This window comes from Typopeltis vanoorti, chromosome 4 (genome assembly GCF_054136105.1).
Source record: "Typopeltis vanoorti isolate ZY-2024b chromosome 4, IOZ_Tvanoo_1.0, whole genome shotgun sequence".
NCBI classification, from domain to species: domain Eukaryota; kingdom Metazoa; phylum Arthropoda; class Arachnida; order Uropygi; family Thelyphonidae; genus Typopeltis; species Typopeltis vanoorti.
The window spans coordinates 87,779,942-87,802,989 of record NC_143552.1 but is presented as its reverse complement, the minus strand read 5'-3'; the positions used below and the strand labels follow the sequence as shown (position 1 = coordinate 87,802,989).

Genomic DNA, 23,048 nt, shown 5'->3' with positions numbered 1-23,048 from the left:
AGTTGTGTTTTACATTATGGGAAAATACCAAGAACAGTGATCGGAACTTGCTCCACCTTTACTACGAGTTGCCCTAGCATTGCACTACCAAGTGTTGGCTTATGCTTGGACTCGCCAAACTTTACATAGTTTTCTGGGTTCGGAATGAAATGCTTAGATTAGATTTCCTATCTTTGAGTTTTTTTATTCGGGTAAGAAATAATGGGTATTCAATATCCACTTAATTTTGAATAATTTTACTTCGCCGAAGTGAAGCCTGTTGGTTCTTATTTTCAGTAATTTGTGGAATTTTGTAATCAATCCCAGGGGAACTTATATAGAATCTAATGTATAAATATATGTGTAATAATTTTTGTAATCTAATAATTATATATCTATGATTGATAGTCTTGACAGATAACATATCAACTGGAGCAAATTGTCTATAAGTTAGTAATGATGCAATTTTTTCATGTCGTACTATCCTCATATCCTGTACACCCCCATGTGGGTACATATCGGGAATATAATGTAAAAGCATAAAAGGAAAACAGAAATTTCAATGAAAGCTAATTGCAACATGTTTGATTCTTCTTTTGTGAAGCCATGGCAGACTTCTTGGAGAACCAAGGCTTTGATAAGAGATAAAATTTAAAATGGAATGAGGAATGAATATTGCTGTACCAATAACAATTTCTTTGGTGATACATTCAGCACAACATCTTTACCTGCTGGATCAGTCCAGCTGAGACAAAAACTCAACACTGAGCCAAACAAGACTGAAAAGAAGAGATTCTAGGTTGGAAACTCTCTGACATAGTATATCAGAGTGAACATATGTGCAAATGCCTCCTTTGAAATGAAATAAGTAAAGCTGTAAACGGGAAAAATAATATGAATAATGCTCAAAGAAACTGAAAGATGAATATCTGTTAAGAAAAGTAGATAGACCTTGCACATTAAAGATGGAAATGAACATCGATGAAGATAAAATTAAAACAACATATTTGTGAAGTTAATCTGGAATGCTTTCTGAGATTTGCCTTTGTCCACATGCAATCTATTTCTTTTTGCCTGACATAGTAGTTTAAGGTCAGCTGAAATTGAAAGTGCCATGTACATATAGTAATAGATTAAATATGAGAACATTTTCTTTGGATTTTACTGGACCATGATTCTTTATAAATATATGTATATAATTGTCTACCAGTTTCGCCAGCTTGAATCTGTCTGGCTTCTTCAAGACGAGAATGGTTACACTAACATTAAATGCTAAAACAGAAGAATACAGTAACGACCTTAAAATCAGTTAAAAAATTGAAAAGGACACATGACATTAAGAGCATAAAGCGTGGAGACTTAATCATTGTTAGTAGATCGTTTTATAGTTTTTCGCGTAATTGAGTTCTGCTAAACATAGTGAATTTATTAAGCTTTTCCAAATGTCTTTTAATATCATGCCTTGATTTCTATTGAGATTGTCTCCTGTCCAGAGTACCACTGCAGCTTCTTTAAAGTTTCTACATCTGAAATCTTCTTCAATGTATGGCATGGAGCTGTTGTCCCAATCAATGGAATGGTTTGAAATTGAGAAATGATGGGCTAATCCTGAGGTGTCTGTTCTGTTGTTGTTGACAGCTCCGATATGTTCTTTTTTTCAGATTTCTAGGCTTTGTGATGTTTGGCCTATATAATGCAGTTCACAGGAAACATGGGATGTTGGATACCCCTGCATATTTGTAGAAAGTGATGATGTCCTTAGGAGATCTTAACATGTGCCTTGTAGTTAAAATAGGTTTAAAGGCAACCCTGATGTTGAAAGACTTCATGATTTTTGCTACTTTGGTAGAGACTGAGCATGCATAAGATATGACGATGTGTACTGTGTCACTTGAGGTTGTCGCTGTGGGCTGTTTCTATAGAGAATCTTTTGAATTATATTTTGTGGATAACCATTTTTGGATAGAGTTTTTGATATGAGTGAAAGCTCATCAAGTAGATCTTTTTTCTTCTGTGATGATATTTATTGCTCTGTTTTTGAGCATATGTATGATGCTAAGTTTTTGTGCATGATGATGAGTAGATTTAAAATGAAGATAACGTCCAGTGTCTGTAGGTTTGTGGTAGATTATGAGCTTGATTTGTCCATCAGTATAAAAATGGACCAAATATTAACAATCAAAATAGTAATAGATTCTTTACTAAGCCATAAAACAGGAGGTTTCTAAAATGTTCAGATATATTTTCCAGCTTGGTTGGAAGAATGGTTAGCATATCATCTTTTCAACCAACGGGCTGCAGGTATGTATGTTTGTAAATGCCTTTAGGCGAGAGATGAATTTCCTATCACCCAACGTGAGATCACAGCCCCACTTAGTAGAGGCTTGAAGTGCCTTGAAATAGTTTCATGTTTGGTCTCTAAAGCAGGGGCTATGTAAAAAATAAATAAAAACAAAAAATATACAAAATTAATTTTAAAAAAATTAGAAAATAATCCTCAGCCCATCCACAGTACAAATGTGCTATAGATTTACAATAATCTTTCATGGGTAGGAGACACATAAACATGAAGATTTGAGAAACTAAATAAAAATTAATCATAACATGGTTTTACCTCCAGGCAAACTGCATGAGCAAGTGCTGAAATTCTGAACTCAGTAATTGTATCTATTACACACACACACACACACGCACGCACAAAAAAAAAAGCAAGTAGACATTGCTGGTTCACTAGTATGTAACTAAGAGTTTATAAGGCAGAACACCAGAATAAAATAACATTTATTTTAATTAACAACACGACGTTTCATTCTAATTGCACGGGATTTCTTCAGGTGTCAACCTACAAACTAGTAGACATATATTATACAATTATTAATAGTGTTTAATAATATTAATTTTTATTAATAACTTGTTAAGTTATTTATCAAATTTACGTAAAATATTCATTGCAAGTTATCAATAATGTAATAATTATTAAAGAAGGGAACACATAAAGGGAGAGATTCACAACATAATTAACATGTACTACCAACACAGAAGCCTTTTAACTCGATAAAGGGAAAAAGAAAAGAGTGCAGGTACATAAATTCTGAAAATCCTCTGCACTGTTCAATAACAGTCACTATTCTACTTGAAAATATTATGCTTCAATTAATCTATCTGCTAGCCTGGTTGACCGAGTGGTTAGCGTGTCTGCTCTCCAGCCAAGAGGCCATGGGTCCAAATCCTGGCACGGGCATAACAAAATTATTTTAATTAGAAGACAAAATAAAAAAAAGTAAACTAAAATGTAAATTTTTTTCCCATTCCATTCAGTTTTCTACAAATTCCAAATAAAGAATACATCATTTAACTTTCATTTTTATTGCAGTATGTTTTAAAAAATTTTCAGACATGCCAGTTTTATTTTTGGAAATTAGTTAATTATGTAGACTGCATTCACAAGCAAGCAAACAAACAAACAATCATATCACAAATTACCCAATTTATAGTGATTAGTCAAATTCGGAGACGATTCCTTAATAAATTTAATTTTTAAATAATATTAATACAAATATATTATTATTCATAATTTCCCCTCTTTTTATAAAAATATAAAGAATAATGCTAATATCCATACCTGTGTTTTGCGTTGTTCATCCTCTTCTTGCCGTTTTTCATAATGAAGAAAATCATCAAATATTGAAGTTGTGTGGCGAAAGTTATGAATGATTTTTAACACTTGCTTCCCTTTCTCAGGTGGTACCTCCTGGGTATCTCGTGAATTGGTAACAGGCTTGTTTTCATTGTTCTCCAAACGAATATGACGCAACTGTGAGTTAGGCACATCTTTTACATAGATCCATTTGACTTTGAACTGTCCTTTCCATTTATCTTGTGCCCAAACACTAGATGAACAATTGTAATCAACAGGTGACACCATTTGGGCCATGCCACAAAAATGTCCAGATCCATTTACACTAAAAAACAAATATACAACACCTTTGCCTTCTCGATCTCGAAATGCTGAATCAAGGCGCTTATTTCCATGCTCAGTTGAACACCAGATGGAATATTTGATTGATCGATGAATATCATCTTCTGAATAAGACTTAATTATAAAAAATTTTGCACCTTTAACATTCAAATCAAAGTCCTTTGGGTTATAATTATTTTCCATTCTCAATTTATCTAATACAGGATGAGAAGGATAATTATCTCCACCAGAAGAAGAGTTCTGAGCAACATTAATTTGTTGCTGCTGTTGAGAAGTTGTATAAGCAGGTCCAGATGTGCCATTATTACTCCTATTTCCCCTTGGCGCGCTCCATGGTGCTGAACGTGACTGTGCAGGTAAAGGTCCCAGTTTTACATTTCCAGATGTGCTATTCCCATTTTTACTTTCCCAAGTACCTATATCCATGCTAGGTGAATTGTGCTTACCAGGAATCATTGGAGCTGGTGGAATTGACTTGGGTTTTATTTTAGGCTGTGGTTTTGCTGGCTGGCTGGCAACTGAAGCCCAAGTTATTTTTTTAGAACCTACAGGTTGTCCAGTTCCACTGGTGCCACCAGCCATAACTATAGTGTCTGCTGCTGAAGAGCCAAACTTCTTTCCAATCTGATGATCAACTATCAGTGTACCTGGACCTTGTACTATTCCAGCTTTACTATAAGATTCCTTTGCAAACTGAGAGTCACTCTTATGATCACTAAGTGAGAGCCCTCCCATTCCTTGTTCCATATGTTTCAGAGCACTTCGATCTATTCCCTGATCATATGAATCCCGATAATAGTCATCATGATAACTTCCATGATTTCCAGTTTTTCGAGCACCCATTGTAGAATTACCCCACGTAGAATAATCACCCCCACTTCCAGGAAAGAAGTTGAAGCCTTGATTATAACCGCTAAAGCTACTCTGTCCAAACATACCATCCATATAGTGAGAATGCTGGTCACCACTACCCATTTGCCCCCCATAACTGCCAAGAAAAGTCATAGGATCACCACCACCATTACTCCATGCTCCATCACCAAGTCCTTGATTAAGATAAGAAAATGACATTGATGCATAATAACTTGGAATATATGGATCTGGCATGTTAGATGATGACATTGGTGGGTTATATGTCTGTAAGAAAAAAAAATTAAAATATTCATTTAGTATTCAGTTTTAAATTCAAAAGTATAAATAAATTGTCATTCAATAAAATTCCAAGTTTGAAATTTTTCAAACATCCACATATAACATATGTAAGTAGATATCACAGATTTAAAATTACTCAGTGGCAAAGCGAATAAATGACAACTGTATGCATTCAAAATCAGATAAGTGCGCACCACTTGAAGACAACAATTTCATATGATCATATAATTTTACATAACTGCATTAAATTTAAATAAAAGATTAACAAAATTTCCTACCTCTAATTGTAAAACTTTATGATCATTAATTTTTCAATTACAATCTCGTTTCTTTTCAGAAAGAGTTCAGCTCTTTCTTAATAAAAAGTTATTGAAAAGTGTGCATACAAATGATCAAATCATCTATAGTGACAACACATCAGTTTACCACAGATTTCAAGAGTCAGACTGACCTCTGTTTTTCATCCATCCCCTACTTCCAAGAAGGAAGATAGCAAGCCTCTCTTAACATCATGTTTCAGGACTTGCCAACTTTATTTCCTAATGAACTACCAGTAAGTATTTATGATGCTATTTGATGTCTAAGATGACATTTAACATTATACTATTAAATTTAACATCGATACAAAAATCAAGTACACATTCGTGCCCAAGAAACAGGCAATTCATCTATTCGTTGTAATGTAGTATAATTCACCTCCATAATTCAATCAAGAGGTGGTCAAACACACAAAAGAAAATGAAACTTCTAAAATGGACCTGCTTACACAAATAACTATTCATCTCAGCTGAATGTAAAAGCTGCTGGAGCATTAGAGTCCTTATTGACATTTTGATCAGAGATTTAATGCTCCCATTTTTTTTTTTTATACGAACTTTCTGTGAGGCAAATGAGAAAGCAGCTCAAAAAGAGCTTATAAATAAAAATCCTAGTTATGATGAAATTAAAAGTGAGAAGCAAATGCAAGATAACAGTAAAGCAGCTTAATCAGTGCATAACTAATTTAACCATTTTGACTAATGAGAACTCCAACATCCCGTGCTCCCCATAGCCATGTTTCATCAAATAAAATCTTCTATCAAAACTGATAATATATATAGTTCATAAATTTAAACATTTTACTGGTTCTCATAAGTGAATTTTCATAATATGACTACAGTGATAAGGCTTTTTTCTTTCTATAAAAAAAAAAAAAAAAAATTCATTTTATTATTATTTTAAACACAAAAGACATGCTTTTTCATGCATAAAATCATGAATATTTTAATAAAAATTTAATTCCTTTTTTAATAATTACTCTTGTCATTTCAGACAAACATCATTCAAGAAACAAGCAAACTAAAAAACAAAACTAAATACAAAATGCATGCTTGATTTTTGCACATTGAAATAACATCAATGTTCTAAATGACTAGCTACTGTTGAGAGAGTACATAGGTATATGGTGTGCTGTATTCTAGCCATACATTGGTTTATGAAACCATATTCTGCATTCCACAATGTGGATAATACCACCATCCTGAGCCTATTGCAGAATGAAGTTTTTACCAACTGATGCATGACTAGAATACATATGATTCTAGTATTTGTAGCTTTATTTTTCATGTAATGTATCCTAAACATGAACAGTTAAGCCTGAAGGATTACTTATTTATTCGAGTGCCATGAGTCAATGACTTATGACTTATGAGAAATTAGCAGTTAATTTGTTCTGAAAGTTACCAAGAAAGTCAAACTGTGCTTACACACAATGCATATTTGACATGCATGTTTGCTTTAAAGGATAATTAGTGCTGCAACAGGTTTTATTTATGAAAAGAAAACTTAGTGAAAATGAAAGTTTATTCAGTATCCTGTCGAGTATATAAGTATAACAGCATATGTAAGAAAACTAATAAGAACAGTTTTACATATAGAAATATGTAATATTGTATGTACAAGTGCATATTCCTGCTGCTATTTTTTTTTTAAACATCATAAATCAGTTCATAACATGCAATAGTATCTTGGGTTTTCTCTTATATAAGCTAAGACTTATCAACATTATGTTCTTTCATTTCTTCAATCCAAATCAGCAATAATTTTGTAATTTCTTCTATTAATATACCTCTTTTATTAGACTAATTGTGGATTGCACTGACTGAATTTTCCAAGTGCTATGAACTTTATCTTTTATAACAGTCAACAGTTGATAACAGTTAACAGTTTGTAATAGTTAACTGTTGATTCATTCATTTTGTAAGCAAACACAATGTCTATGAACTTATCTTTTCCATATGGTTTAATAATATCTACTTTTAGTCTCCATATTGACCTAGTCTAGCCATAGACTAGATAAATATCGTGACTAAAAGTAAAAATAAATTAATCTGTCAGTAAATCATTTACAGCTTTCAGACATGTAAACTACATGTATAATGTGCTTATAGCAGCACCCAATGTTCGAAATGTCTCCCCCCCCCCTCTTCTGCCTTCATGCACACCCAAAGTCCATGAGGCCACATATCGATGGTGGCACTCACATCAAATGGAAACCCTGCCACTGCTCACTCCAAATCCACCTTCAGGTTGGCAATGCTGGAATGTTGTTTCTTGCAGGCTACTCTCTCTCTCTCTCTAGCTCTAACCACAATTTTAAGTCCAATAGAGTGAGATTGGGACTTCCAGATGGCCAATCAGATGGTGATTTGTGGTCAGGCACATTTGCCCCCAACCACTATTGTGTGGTCTACCTGGTGTGCAGGGGCTGAGTCCTGTTGGATGGTGAACTGTCTGCTGTGAAACAAGGCGTTTATTCAGGAACCAAACCACAGGTTCCAGCATGGTGTTTTGATACACTTTGGCAGAGGTTTTGACCCTTTTATCGCAGAAATGCAATTGGATACTCCCTGATACTTCATCCCCACCAAACCATCACTGATGTAGGGTGATGACTTCTCTGAATCCTGGGTGCTATGGCACATGCTGTGCAACCATCGGAGGCATATACCAAATCATTTTGGAGGTTAAATAACTCTCAAATGATGAAAATCTTCTCATCTATGAAGAGGATATCTGTGTGTGTATCTGTTGTTTGCGTACTACTGCCGGAGAAGTGCTTTGATTTTATCACCCTCTTCCACACAAGCTGTGTTAGGAAGTATCCAGTAGAACTATAATAGGTTCTCATCCCCAAGGTCATCAATTAGTACACGACATTGTTCTCTGTGAAATGTTCATTTCTCAACATCACTTTCTGCATTCTCACAGGATTACAGCCAAGGCATGCCTTCAAAGTCCCCTTACAAACTATTGTGTCCTAAAACAGCATGATCGATCTGTTCTTTGATGGTAAAACACACCTTTTGAATCATTATAAGTTAGTAGTCTGATACCCAAACAGCATACTGATCCCAAATGTTTATGGTGTTGAAATTAACAGGTGACTGCATTCCAAACTTGTGAAGTGTTATTACAGTGGCAAGGGGGGGGGGGGGGGGGGGCAATCCTAGCTCGCCTCCTTGTGGTGCACCCTAGATAACGCTAAATGAGCTAGAGCGACCTTGGCAGCCAGTCTATCCATGGATCTCCCGGCTACTAACTACATGCAGCAATCATAAGTCAACGGTTTGAAGAACCAACTGACTAGAAATCTCGGACCCCAAGTCCAAATCTGTCATCTTAACATCGGAGGAATTAGCAAATCAAAATGTGAATACCTTTCAAAATTCCTTCTTGACCAAAATATAGACATTGTACTCCTCCAGGAAACACATGCTGCTACTGAAGAAGAAGACTTGTACAGAAGAGGGAGAATATACGGCTACCAGCTTGTAGGAGCAACTTACCACCATGCATATGGCATAGCGACATATGCCCGGAACAACATTGAGCAGATCGAACTTGTTACTGCATCAAGTGATGATGATGTCAGCTTGATCGTAACAAAGCTGGGTGAACTGACGCTTGCTAATGTCCACAAGCCACCAAACGTCCAATGGCTTCAACAAGTCCTCCCTCTTTTGAGCCACCCAACTATATATGCGGGAGACTTCAATAGCCACCATGAGTTATGGAAGTATGCTCAGAATGATGAATGCGGCATAGCCCTCGCCAACAGGGCTGAGACTTCCAATATCTACTTGGTCTTTGACGCTAAAGAACGTGGCACCTTCAGATCAGCAGCATGGAGAAGAGACTATAATCCTGACCTCTGAGAACCCACATTTAGCAGGTGCTCAGTGACTTCTCTCACAGCCAACACCGATCGGTCCTCCTTGAAGTGGGCATAAAAATACCTCTTGTCCGATCAATTCCCCGCCCAAGATGGAACCTTCGAAGAGCAAGATTGGGAAAAATATGCCATTGACCTTGACAAGTGTGTTCATTTCATACCTCCTGCACCCAATAACTACAATCGATTTGTAGGGCTGTCATCTCTACAGCTAAAAAACATATCGCTAGGGGCTACAGAAAGGAGTATATCCCTGGATGGAACAAACAGCTCTATGAGAAATTTATGGAGAACGGTGATCTGGAAATCGCAGAAGATCTCCTCCATGACTTGGATGCAGCAAGACAACAATGCTGGATCAAAACAGTTGAGGGACTGGACCTCAGGCACTCCAGCAGGAAGGCCTGGAGTGTATTACAGAAGCTAGGAGGTACTACGATGACTACTAAAAAGACAGATATCACACCAAACCAAGTTGCTAACCACATTACTAAAATCTCGAGATGCTAACGTGATAAAAACCACACCATTAAAGTTAAAAGAGAAGGCAGAGACCTCAAGGCAAAACTACAAGATGAATCAGAATATGCAAGACCTTTCATCGATGAGGAAATCAACAATGCACTAGCTGATACAAATACGGGAAAGGCCTTGGGGTTTGATGGAGTTCACCCGGAATTTCTTATTCATGAAGGCAAAAATACCAAAAAAAAATGGCTTGCTCATTTCTTCTCGGAAAACACCACCATGTTGCCAAAGGAATTTAAGAGAGCTAAGATCATAGCCCTTCCCAAATCCGGAAAATCAACTGACAACACACAAAATTATCGTCTAATCGCGTTACTAAGCTGCACATATAAATTACTGAAAAGACTACTGTACAACCGCATAAGCAACACCATCCTTGAACACGTTCCGAAAGAACAGGCAGGCTTTAGGCCCAATTGCAGCTGTTGTAACCAGGTTCTGGTGCTGATGTCATCATACATTGAAGCAGGCTTTCAACAAAATCTTAAAACTTCTGTAGTATTCCTCGATTTAACTGCCGCATACGACACCGTCTGGAGAGAGGGCATGCTGTATAACCTAATGAAAGTACTACCGTGCCGAAGAACAATACAGCTTATTAATAATATGCTCAGCAATAGATATTTCCGTGTTATCCTTGGAGAAAATATCAGTAATCAAAAGAAACCCAACAACAGCCTACCACAAGGCTCAGTACTGGTTCCTCTCTTATTTAACCTATACACAGCTGACCTGCCAGATATAGCATCTAGAAAATTCTGCTATGTGGATGACATAGTGTTAGCCACCAGAAATAGAGAACTAAGATGGATGGAGGAAACTCTCACAAATGACCTTGCTGCTTTAAAAAATGGAGACTGTAACCAAGCCAAAGTAAAAATTGAAATGTCAACATTCCATCTTAGCAATAAACTGGCACATGACGAGCTGAACATCCGATTTGGAAACTCAGTTCTACACCATAGCAAATATCCTAAATACCTTGGAGTTACACTTGATCGCACCTTATCATATAAGAAACATGCTGAAAACACGGCTGGAAAAATTAGAACCAAAAACATCATCCAGAAATTATGTGGCACTTCTTGGGGTGCAGCTGCAACCACATTAAGAATATCTGCACTCGGATTGGTTTTTTCAGTGGCAGAGTAGTGCGCTCCTGTTTGGCTCAACAGCTGTCATACCAAAACTAATTGACAGCCAGCTTAACACCACAATGCAACTTATCACTGGACCCATAAAAACAACTCCTATTTACTGGCTCCCAATGCTGAGTAACATAATACCACCAAACCTAAGAAGACATGATGCTCTACTACGTGAATATGCATAAAATACTCAGAAACACTGAATTGCCTATACACAATGACATACTACAGCTACAGCTCGACAGACTGAAATCAAGACAGTCCCCTCTCTGTGAAGCTAAACACCTGAGAACGACCAACTACAACACCAAAGAACAATGGAAGCAAACGTGGAGCATAAATACCAATGCTCAACTTCAAACTTGGTTTGATAGGCATCGTCTCAACATCCTGGGTACGGAACTGAGCCGAAAGACTTGGACAATCCTGAACAGGATTTGCATCGGACATGGAAGATGTGCAAGCTCTCTCTACAAGTGGGGAAAAATTCCCTCACCGGAATGTGACTGCGGGCACCCAAATCAATCAATCCACCACATCTCTACTGAGTCTTCATACACAGGCCAAAGAAACGACTTCCTGGAGGCGACATCGCCTGTTATAGACTGGATCAGACAACTTGATATTAACCTGAATGATATAATCACGTAATCACAAGAAAGATATTTATTTAACCAAATATTTCGGTCTGGAAATAGCAGACCATCGTCGGTGGTATTACAAGAACAGTTTAAAATAATATACAAGCTAGAATACTAACAATAGATCGTTGAAATTAGAATGTTAGATTGTTAGTATTCTAGCTTGTATATTTTTTTAAACTGTTCTTGTAATACCACCGACGATGGTCTGCTATTTCCAGACCGAAATATTTGGTTAAATAAATATCTTTCTTGTGATTACGTGATTATATCATTCAGTCTTATGTCGCAAGTATCCTTAAAACAACAAATTGATATTAACCTATAAGTGTTTTGTTTGTTGAAAGTATAAGTGTCTTTGTTTTATTCTAATTGTTTGTCACTTACTTTCTATATATTTATTTTGACTTAGGTATCTTTATAACTGCATGTAGATTGCCATTCGCTAAATAAATAAATAATAATAAATAAATAAACAGCTACAAGGTTCTCATAATCTCCCAACTGCATATTAAGCTTACAATTCTGTGGGCAGAATTATAAGTTGTCCTCCCTTCTGCCTTAATGCACACCTGAAGTCCGTGAGGCCACATATCGATAGCTATTTATGACAAGACTATGTATAATGTGCCTCTTCTTATCATTATGAATACATGTATTCTCATCACTTTTAAATACATTTCTGAGACATATTTATGGTTTATATTTTGTTTATGGGAAGTACCTTCCTAGAGTTCATTAAATGGACACAACTTGCACTAACCAAATAGCGATAGCATCATCACTTGTGTGTTAGCTTATTAGGAAAGTCATGAATTATATTAAAATGGAGGATATTATTGATCCAGCCATATTTTATAATAGAGGGAGGAAAAAACTTTAGAGTTTCTAAAATTTTCCGGGGGGGGGGGGGACTCCCAATAAAACGCAAACTTATGGGATCTGGGCACAGCTGTGCCTTTTAAGTAGTGCCAAGGTAACTCCAATGCCAAAGATTATATTCTCATAAGCTCTCTGGTAAATTTTTGGAACTTTTTCAAAAGTTTTTCTATATTATTATTAGTAGTATTAACACCAGATCTTCATAGAGTCAAAAGATTCATTGCAAGAGGCATCCAATGTTACACATAAAACCCATCAAGCCGTGCTTTAATCTCATTCATTTATCTGCATTCACGACAATGTCAGGCAACACATTCCACTCAACAATCACCCTCCATACAAAGAACCTGCTCCCACTCTCCTTATACAACTTCCAGGAGTATCTTCATGTTCTATCCCATCTCTCATACTATAAAAATTTTTTCCAACATTAACCTGGTAAAAACCCTTTACCTTTACCAACTGGGATATGTTTCAATCACATCCCCTCTCTTCCTCCTCATAAGGCTTTGCAAACTTCACTCCCTCAATCTGTCCTCATATCCCAAAGACCAGTTGCAACCTTAGTCTTCTCCAGACCATTTGCAATATATCCTCATCACCATGAAAACCAAGGGACCAAATTTGTATACAATAATCCATACAATGCCTTTACAATGGAACAAGAACTTTTTGCAAATTAAGGCTCTCTGCATTGCTGCAATAATCTGATGTCTTCAAAACTTGTGCAATATGACGTCTGAACTTCAGATCCTTGTCCACCACCACACCAAGGTCTCTTATCTCCTCAACTTCCTCCTAAATTTCCCCGCCAAGTGTATACTTTGCATCTAATTGTTGCCTAAAAATTACAGACCTTTACACCTTGCAACACTGAAACGACAGTCTATCAAGAGACTCTATTAAGGAGTACTTAATAGACAATCTATTAAGTACTCCTGTGAAGCTGCAACATCTGCTTGATTCCTCATCACTCTACCCAATTTTGCATCATCTGCAAACAGTTATATATCACGAGTTAAACCTATCCTAATTTCATTAATATACAAATTAAACAACGATCCCAAAACAGACCCCCTGTGGCACACCACTACTGACTTTCTTCTTTCAAGATAGCATCCCCTCCCATCCACACAAAACTTACTGATACCTGTCTGATAGCCAGTCACCTATTTTTCCAATCCTATCTGCTTTAGGTTAGTGATCAACTTGTGGTGTGGCAATCTATCAGAAGCCCTTGAAAAACTAAGTATACCACTGTATATGCATCTCCCGTTGTCCAATACATTCGGCACCTTGTTATAGTATATAAGCAAGTTGGATATATAACTTTTAATAAACCCTTTGTTCTAAATGCATTAAAAATATACTTTTTTTCACAGTGAATAATTTACACCTTTTCCATTTTAAAATATCTCATTCATCATCAGATTATTAGATCACGAGTGGCTGCAAACAAATTTGTTAAAAACGTTTTATTTCCAGAAAGTTGGAAATAAAAATTCTGGATTTGAAATTCTTAATTCCAATACTACAGTGTCCTCTTTTAAAGAATCACAAAAACACTTGCAATTTTAGTTGGCCAGTTTTCTCTAATCCCCCTTTAAGGTTGAGAAAACTACTTTTTCTTTCCATATGAAGGGGGGGGGGGAGTTATCAAAAACTCAACCTGCTGTATCGTCTTCCTGCAATAGTTATTCTGTCATCATTGTTGTAACGATTATAACTTTTAAATGTTTTTCTTTCTATGTGATTCTTATCAACAGACCTTCAAGGAGTCAGAGACTCATTGTGTGAGGCCCCCACTTTCAACGTGCAGTTCATCATACTTCAACTTAAATGCATTCACTATTCTAAGGCAATGCATTCTAATCACCTACCCTCTCCATGCAAAAAAAAAAAAAAAAAAAAAAATCTACCTCATGCCCTTGTTCTCCCCGTCTCCAGATATTCTATGAAAAATCTCATCCATGCTAATTTGGTAATTACCTCTTACCAACTTATATGTCTCATTCATGTCTCCTCTTTTCCTTCTAAGCAGTAGGATCTGTCATTTGCATTCTCTCAATCTGTCCTCGTATTCCACCCTCCAGAGACTAGAAACCAACTTAGTCGATCATCTATGAATCCTCTCCAACATCATCGTCATCATCCTTTGAAAATCTGTTGACCAAATTTGTGCAGAGTAATCAATATGCAGCTTGATCAAAGTCTTGTACAATGGAATCAAAATATCCTTACTTCTGCACATCAGCATTCTCTGCATGATTCCCATAATCAGCTGTTATCCTCGCAATTTTAGTAAAATGTCCATGAAATTTCAAGTTCATAACCACTATAACCCCGAAATCTTTCATTTCCTCTACTTCCTCTAAAATATCCCCACCAACCCCATACTCTGCATTCCATCTTTGCTTCCCAAATTCTAAAACGTTACACTTTGTAACATGAAACTGACATCTCTACATACTTCCAAAACTGCAACGTCTCCTCTACTTCTCAAAACTCTCCCCAGCTCTGCATCATCTGCAAACAACAGCATATCATAATTAAAGCCCTTTTCCAATATCATTTACGAACAAATTAAACAACAATCTCCCCAAAACAGACCCCCCCCCCAATCCCAGGGCATGCTACTAGTGACTTTCCTCTTCTGGGATATCACTCCCCACAACCTGCTGATATCTATCACCCAGCCAATCTCCAATCCAAAGCACCAATCTACTATCTAACCCCCACCTGTTCCAACTACTAGTTTGTCATGTGGCAAACTATCGAAAGCCTTTGCAAAATCTAAATATACTACTGTATATTCATCCCCCTTGTCCAATGTATTCATCATCTTGTTATAAGTAAGCAAGCAGAATGCTAAAACACTATCTTCCTTTAATACACCAATGCTGCCCAGTAAAGAGAATTCTACTGCTGTCCACCCAGTTCTGAATCCATGTCCTCACTAGCTTCTCCAACACCTTGACCTCAATTCCAGACCAACAGATTGGCCTATAATTCAAAGCCTTAGTTTTATCACCCTCTTTATGAAGTGGAACAATTTTGTCATCATTCCACTCCTGATCTAATCTAAGACTCATTTTAAAAATGTATGTTAAAGCTGTTGTTAACTCCCTCAAGACATGTGGTGAAATACCATCAATGGTTCTTCCCCCATTCCCAGTGCTCTCAACTTCTGCATTATGTTACAATCACAAGCATGGAATATTTTAATGAATTTTTCAAAAAACACTTCCTCAGTGTTTATCATTCTCCTATTATCACTGATCAACATCATCCTTCCATAATCAGTCTTCCTTCTACTGGCAACATATTGAAAATACTCCCTAGGATTTCTTTTAGTGCCATTTGCTAAATGCTGCTCAATACAGCATTTTTTTGCTACCCTTACTAAGTGGGTCGCCTTTCTTGCTTGCTCTTTGTACTCTTCACATAACTGATTATCTCCACTCAAATATAGCAATCATTTCATCAAACAATGATGCATAATCCAGTTGTTTGGTTGTGTTGATTCCAAGCTACTTAGGGATCATAAGAAATAAGATTGCAGATGTAAGTTGATAGGCAAGCCACTTTTATCTTCATACTGTTTGTTGCTCTTCCATATGGACCAACCAGTAAGAGAGAAATTAATTTGTGGCAGTCATCAAGGTAGGAAGAGACATGAATAAATTAGAAAAATCAAATCTGTGATTCAATGTTGTCAGTCCAGTGTCCATTCCATCATTTAATACAGAATTTATTACTGAGGACTGAAGACCCACGTGTGTGTGCGTGTGTGTGTGTACATTGTTCAATTCTGAGTCTATTTTTAGTTCTTTACATATTTCTGTGCTGCTTCTTTTGTTAGCCTGCTGTCCTTCACAGGAATTTCATTTATCCAGTTTCAATTCTTTCTGCAGTTTTTATGGTCCATCACTTCTGTACAGTATAGAAGGTCTTGCCAAAACTTTATAAACTCTTATTCTTATATGCTTTTTAACTTGGTTAGGTTTGAAAGTATTATTGATCATTCCTGTATCTTGAGAAAATTTGAAATTTAGATGTCAAAGTTCTTATTCTTATTAGTCTCTATTCTTACCTTCTAAAATTTTATTTTCAATCATGATTTTACTTCTGACTGGAAATGCTTTTTTAAAAGCCATGATTTTTGTTTTGTCTGTTGATATTTGCATTCATGTTTAAGGCATGTATTGATTTTTAGAGTTCATCCTCACTTCTTGCTATGTTTATTTGATCATCTGTAAACAAAAGGGTATTAAGCATGGTTCCATGATTCAGTTTAAATGCTGATTTTATATTTTCCTTCCATTTCTTTACTAATTCATCTATATAGATATTAAATAACAGTGGTGACATTGGACATCCTTGACAGACTCCTCTGTTTATTGATTTTCATTCTGTAACCTTTTCATTGATTCTTAGTGCTATTTGGCTGTTCTGATACATGTTAGTTATTGCAGCAAGCAGCTGATTTGGAATGTTTAAAATCTTGAGTATGGTCCAGTTTGTTCCTTACGACTCTGTCAAAGGCTTTCTGGTAGTCTACAAATGGCATGTGCATTTCTATGTTGTATTTGTAATGTTTTTCCCATTAAAATTTTAATGGGAAAGCTGGGTCAATGCATGATCGTCCTTTTCAAAAATCATTTTGTTCTTTGCAAAGTTTATCTTCTACATATGATTTAAGTTTTCAAGTTAATATTTGTGCATACAACTTATAACCAATATTTAGAAGACTTATTCCTCTGTAGTTTTCACAGTTGCACTTATTGCCTTTTTTTAAATACTGGGAAGATAACTGTGTTATTCAAACTTTCTGGAATTGTTCCTTGCTGCCAGACATTGCTAAATAATTTTAAAAGTTGTTTTGAGGGAATTTTCCTGATTTGCTTTGTTGGATTTCTTATAATGTTATTTCTTCCAGTATATAGTTAGCAGCAAGCATTATGTCAGTTTTAGAGGTTCAAAGGGGATGGATGCACAATAGATGATCCTCTCAAGTAGGATCACCTTGCCTCTCCTCCCCAATTCAACTCTCACCTCCACATGGTGAACCCTGGAACCTGAGCAACCAAGTGGAAGACTGGGTACTAACTCACAGTGGAAAGCTTCATCAGATACAAATGAGAGAAGAGAGACTTAGGGCAAGTTTGGAGGCCCTAAGGTGGCAGCCCCACCACCAAACTAGGCTGCAGATGGACAGCAATCCACCCAGCTGAATCTTTTCTTACTCCAGTGTCTCAAGAAAAAAGTAACTGGACTGCATAAGATAGTTATCCCTTAAAAACTCAAGAAATTCATTCTCTTTGGTTCCTGATGCTGTCTCTTCATTCCAGTCTATATTACTATAATTGAAATTGCCTATAATGATTACCCCTTTCTGATTAGCCAGACTAATATGTCTAACCTTTCCTTCTCACTGCCTTCCACATTAACAGATCAATAGCAACACCCTATAAACATTTCATTCTGTTGACTTCCACCTCATGCCATACTGCTTCAAAGACACTGTCAGTATTTACTCCTTGCATCTCCATGGAAGATGGGCACAACCCCTCTGCCATCATCAAAAACACTCCTCCTCCCTTTTTTTTTGCTTTGTCCATTTTCATGAAAGACTACATATTCCTCCATCTCAATCACTGTCACAAAATGCCACCCCTCGTTCAACCATGTCTCACTTATACCAACAATTTTTGGGCCAATGAACTCTATCAATGCTACAATTTCATTCTCCTTGTTTCGAATACTAATATTATTTGTTAACATACACAGTAGTTCATTTCTGTTTCTATAACAAGTCCCACTAACCCCACTTCCTGGATATTACTGCTCTACATGCTCTCCTACCCATTCCTGTCTATCATCACTGATATTAAACACCTTCTCAGACCTAAATGTCACCCCCACATTTTTGACCATCTTAATCCTTTCTTGTGTATACTCTCACATCTATTCCTGAAACCATCATCTACACTTTTTATGGAGTGTCCCTCTTTCCACCCTGACCTCCACATTTCCCTGTACACTCTGTGTTCTCTTCTCTCTTATTATCTTCACTCATGCCGCTCACGTCTCCATTCACAAACTTGCCTACCTTACATTCCTGCTCTTCCACAACACCTCTTTCTTCCTCAGGTATTACATTCACTTCAGTCATTCTCTCTTGCAGCAACAGTCTCTCCAAATGACTCGCAATAATCCATTCAAATGCAGCTCATCTCTTTTATAAAGTTCTACCAACCCCTGAAACTCATCCCACACATTCACAAAATGAACTCCTTTCTCCTCACACAATTCTGCTAGTCGGTGCAATTCTAGTTATAGGAATTCCTCGTGGAGTGTACCCTGGATACTAAAGAGCTAGAGCGACTTGGTAACAGACTATCTACTCGATCTCCTGGTTACAGCACACATGAACTCAAACACACGAATTAGATCTCTTAAGGTGATGACTAGAAATATTGGACCTGTTGTCCGAATTTGGCAAATTAACATTGAGGGTATATGTAGAGCAAAATGTGAATACCTCTCAAAGATCTTATATGACAACAATGTCGACATTGTTCTTGTTCAAGAGACTCATGTAAGGATGAGGATCAGCTCCACCTCAGGGACCGAATTCCTGGTTACATTATCATTGAAGCAACTTACCATCATGCACATGGCCTTGCCACTTATGTAGTACACTAGAAGATTCCCACCTCATTACAACTAGCATTGTCGGCGGCGTGCATCTGATAACAACTATGACAGGGAACATACCCATTACCAAAGTGTATAAACCCCCATGTCCTCGTGGCCTCCATAACATCTACCAGTGTACAACCACCCTGCGATGAATATAGGCGACTTTAACAGCCACCACACCCTACGGAAATATGCTTCCAACAATGAATGCAAAGAGACTTTGACTGAATGGGTAGAAATTCACAACATGCACCTAATTTTCAATGCAAAAGATAGATCTCTTGCATCGAATTTATAGCAGAGGTAGGTCTGCAGGTACCCCTTGTCAGATCCATCCAACATCCTCACTGGAACTTCCAGAAAGCCGAATGGAAAATGTGCTGCCTGTCTTGACAAATATGTCCGTTGGAAGGATCCAACGGACATATTTTGAAGACAGGCCAAAAGAAGCTCGACAGTGGTTTGGCTTGCTTTTTCTCTGACATCCTCCAGACTGGTAGACTTCCGAAAGAGTTTAATAAGACAATTATCCCCATCTTAAAACCAAGAAAAACCAACAACAAACCAGAAAACTACCAACCAATAGCCCTGCTTAGCACCTGTTATAAGCTCCTAGAAAGGCTCATCCTCAATAGAATTGCCCCTAAGATAATAGAACAAGTTCCAGTGGAACAGGCCAGATTCAGACAAATGAAGCTACTGTGATCAGGTTTTGTCACTCACCACACATATAGAAGCGGGCTACCAACTTTTGTCTGGAGGCATGGCGCAGTCTGCCAGTTGTCCCATGCAAAACAATAATAAAACTAATGGATAACAAAGAAGTTGGAGATAGCAGGAAAAAGAGGATTGCCCATTGTTGTTCCTTCAATTTGTTGATACAACTTATTTTTAAAGGAAAAATAACCAGAATGTATTACAAAATCAAACATTTTGTAATACTTCTTTATGGAACATTTTGAACAACGTATCTTTGACAACATTTCTCCCAGACCTACTCATTGGTTCAGATATGTCGATGACATTTTTGCTATATGGAATGGCTCTTCTGATGAACTTCAACAGTTTCTCACTAAGTTAAATGCACTTCATCCAAGGATCCAGTTTACCCTATAAGTAGAATCAAATAAGCAGTTAACCTTTTTAGATCTTATAATTCTTCACCAACCAGATGAAAACCTACATTTCTCAGTCTATAGAAAGAAGACTCGTACAGGCCCTTATGTCCATGCTGAATCTCATCACCATCCCAGTCAAAAGGCAGGAACTATTAAAACACTGATTCATCGGGCCGACTCCTTTTGTTCTTCAGACAATCAATTACAGAAAGAACTGCAATATATTACTTCTTCCTTTCTATCTAATGGATATAAGAATTCCTTCATCAAGAGAGCTTTGAGTAGTTTTAATGTCTTCCTCTTCAAATACAGAAGAAATAACGCCCATTCCTATCCATTATGTACAAGGCATTAGTGAACGTATAGCAAAAGTTTTAAAACCACTGAATATTTCTGTTGCCTTTCGACCATTCAGGAAAATCTCCACCGTTCTCACTTCTCCTAAGGACAAGCTTCCACATCTTAATTATCCAGGTGTTTACCAGATTCCTTGCTTTTGTGGATTATCTTATTTCGGACAAACAGGAAGATCTACCTCTATTCGGCTAGAAGAACACCAGTCTTATATTCAATACCTTGAACCTGAACAGTCTGGACATGTAGCACATGCCATCATCACTAGACATAGAGTTCATTGGAAATTGGTTCCTCATGGAACAGCTTTATAAAGAAATATGTGAAACTTTACTTCACTCTCCTAACTTAAACAGATCTGATGGTTTACATCTATCCCCTTTATGGGAGATAGTACTTTATAATTCAGTTAATCTTTCCTAATTTTTTATTGTATATACAATTTTTTTTTTTTTTTTTTTTTTTGTTAGGAAATTTATTGACCTTTTTAGTTATCTTACACTAGTTACTTAGGTGGCACTTTTTGGAATTGTCAGTTATTGTTTAATTTGAGCTTAAAATGTAATGAAGATGCCTGTGACACACAGGCAAAAATTATACTATTAAATAATCTTTTTGTGAGTTTTTCCATTATTAATTTTGTATTTATATGTCTGCTCACAGGTTGCCATTATTAAAACTTAATGTATTATGTCTTATTATTGCACATGTCTATTACTATATCCATATATATTAAGAATTAATGTAATGTAACTTTTCATGTGTGAGCCATATGCTAAATAAATATAAATAAATCTGCTAGCATACCATTCATAATCTTTGCTCGCCTTCTCAACTCATTTTTATCATACCTAGGCAACATGCTGACTACCTTACCTACCACACTCTTATCTTTCACTCTCTTAACAGCCTCATGACATCCCTCCTTACATTCTTATTTTTGCTAGTCAAATCATTCGTGCCAACTACCACTACCAACTCTTTTGCTCACGTATTCCTCTTATCTAATGCTTCCATCCTTCCCATTCTACCTCCTGGAAAATAGATCTTGCACCTTTTCACTCATTCCTCTTATCATTGAATCTCTGTATATTGCCACTCTCAAATCAATTGATATTTCTTTCAAATCTTTTGTCCCATTCCTCCTCATATTCCCATGCAAGTCTGTAATTCTCCTCAGTTCATTCCTCATACTTTTAATCTCTTGCCTCATCTTTACCAACTCCACATTCACATCTCCAATTAGTTTTCAGTGCCATTTATGTAAATCACATTTTCACTAACTTAAATGTCCACTGTCTTACTACGCTAACTCACCACTGGCTCTCTTACCGCTTACTATCAATAACTCACCGCCATCTAACACATGATGTCTTACCACTCAAGACTTCATAAATATCCGCTACCGAGTTCCAAAAATCCCATCCTTACTCTCATTCCAGTATTATCAGTATAACAATATTCTTTTCACTTCACACATGCTCAACTACAGGTCACAGTTCCAGTTTTCATTTCAGTCAAGAAGCTAGAAAAACTAGAAAAATAAGCTGCCATTACCTGTTTATAGTTATGGCACTTTACTTGAAAACAGTAAATCTTGCACACTTGAAATGCTCAAGAAAACATGTAAGTTTTTCAACTTATGAATATGCTTTAATTACAGTTATTATAATTTCCATTGAATAAATTTTTAATCAAATCACTGCATTAATTTATAAATTCAATATTAATCTTACACGTATATACAGCACACAACACGCACAGCATATGTAATACACAATCTATTATTTAAAAATAATAGATAAAAAATTGTACTTTACTCACTATAATTTCATTAACAAAATAAACTGATAATAATAAACACAAATTAAAATCAGCACAATCTAATTAATTCTGTAGTACATCCGACCCCACCCCTTTTTTTTTTTGGAAAACAACAGGTGTCAGTACACATTCTTTGCTAGCTGAAAAAACTGAATAAAACCATAATGCATCCGTGTGGCAATGTTAATTAATAAAGGACTCATACACCATACTATTGCACACCAATCAAAAAAAAAAAAAAAGGAAAAAAAAAGGACCTAGTACATCTATATATCTTATTCTGTCACCTTTACCCTTTAAGTAGGTGCACAATTGTAATATAATGTTGTCCTAAGTTTATTCTCATAGCTCACAATATTATGCAATTTTACATAACAAAAATGCTTTTTAATAATATTTTAAAAAACACATTTATCTTGCAAAAGCAAGTCAAAGACCAGATCATGTAACTGAATGCATCATGAAAAGCAAGTCTGGCTCCACAGCAAGTGCTACCTACTTTCTTTTTGTGGATTTTATTATTTA

General features: G+C 36.4%; 1 protein-coding gene across 1 annotated transcript in view; it reads right to left on the bottom strand.

The window, feature by feature from the left end:
- Nucleotides 1-23,048, bottom strand: part of LOC150107480 (YTH domain-containing family protein 1-like) — a 171,688-nt gene that overhangs the window by 44,724 nt on the left and 103,916 nt on the right. The window contains exon 4 of the mRNA XM_090391892.1: nucleotides 3,602-5,095. Within this exon, the coding sequence (XP_090248018.1) occupies nucleotides 3,602-5,095 (1,494 nt within the window). The remainder of the gene's footprint in view (nucleotides 1-3,601; nucleotides 5,096-23,048) is intronic.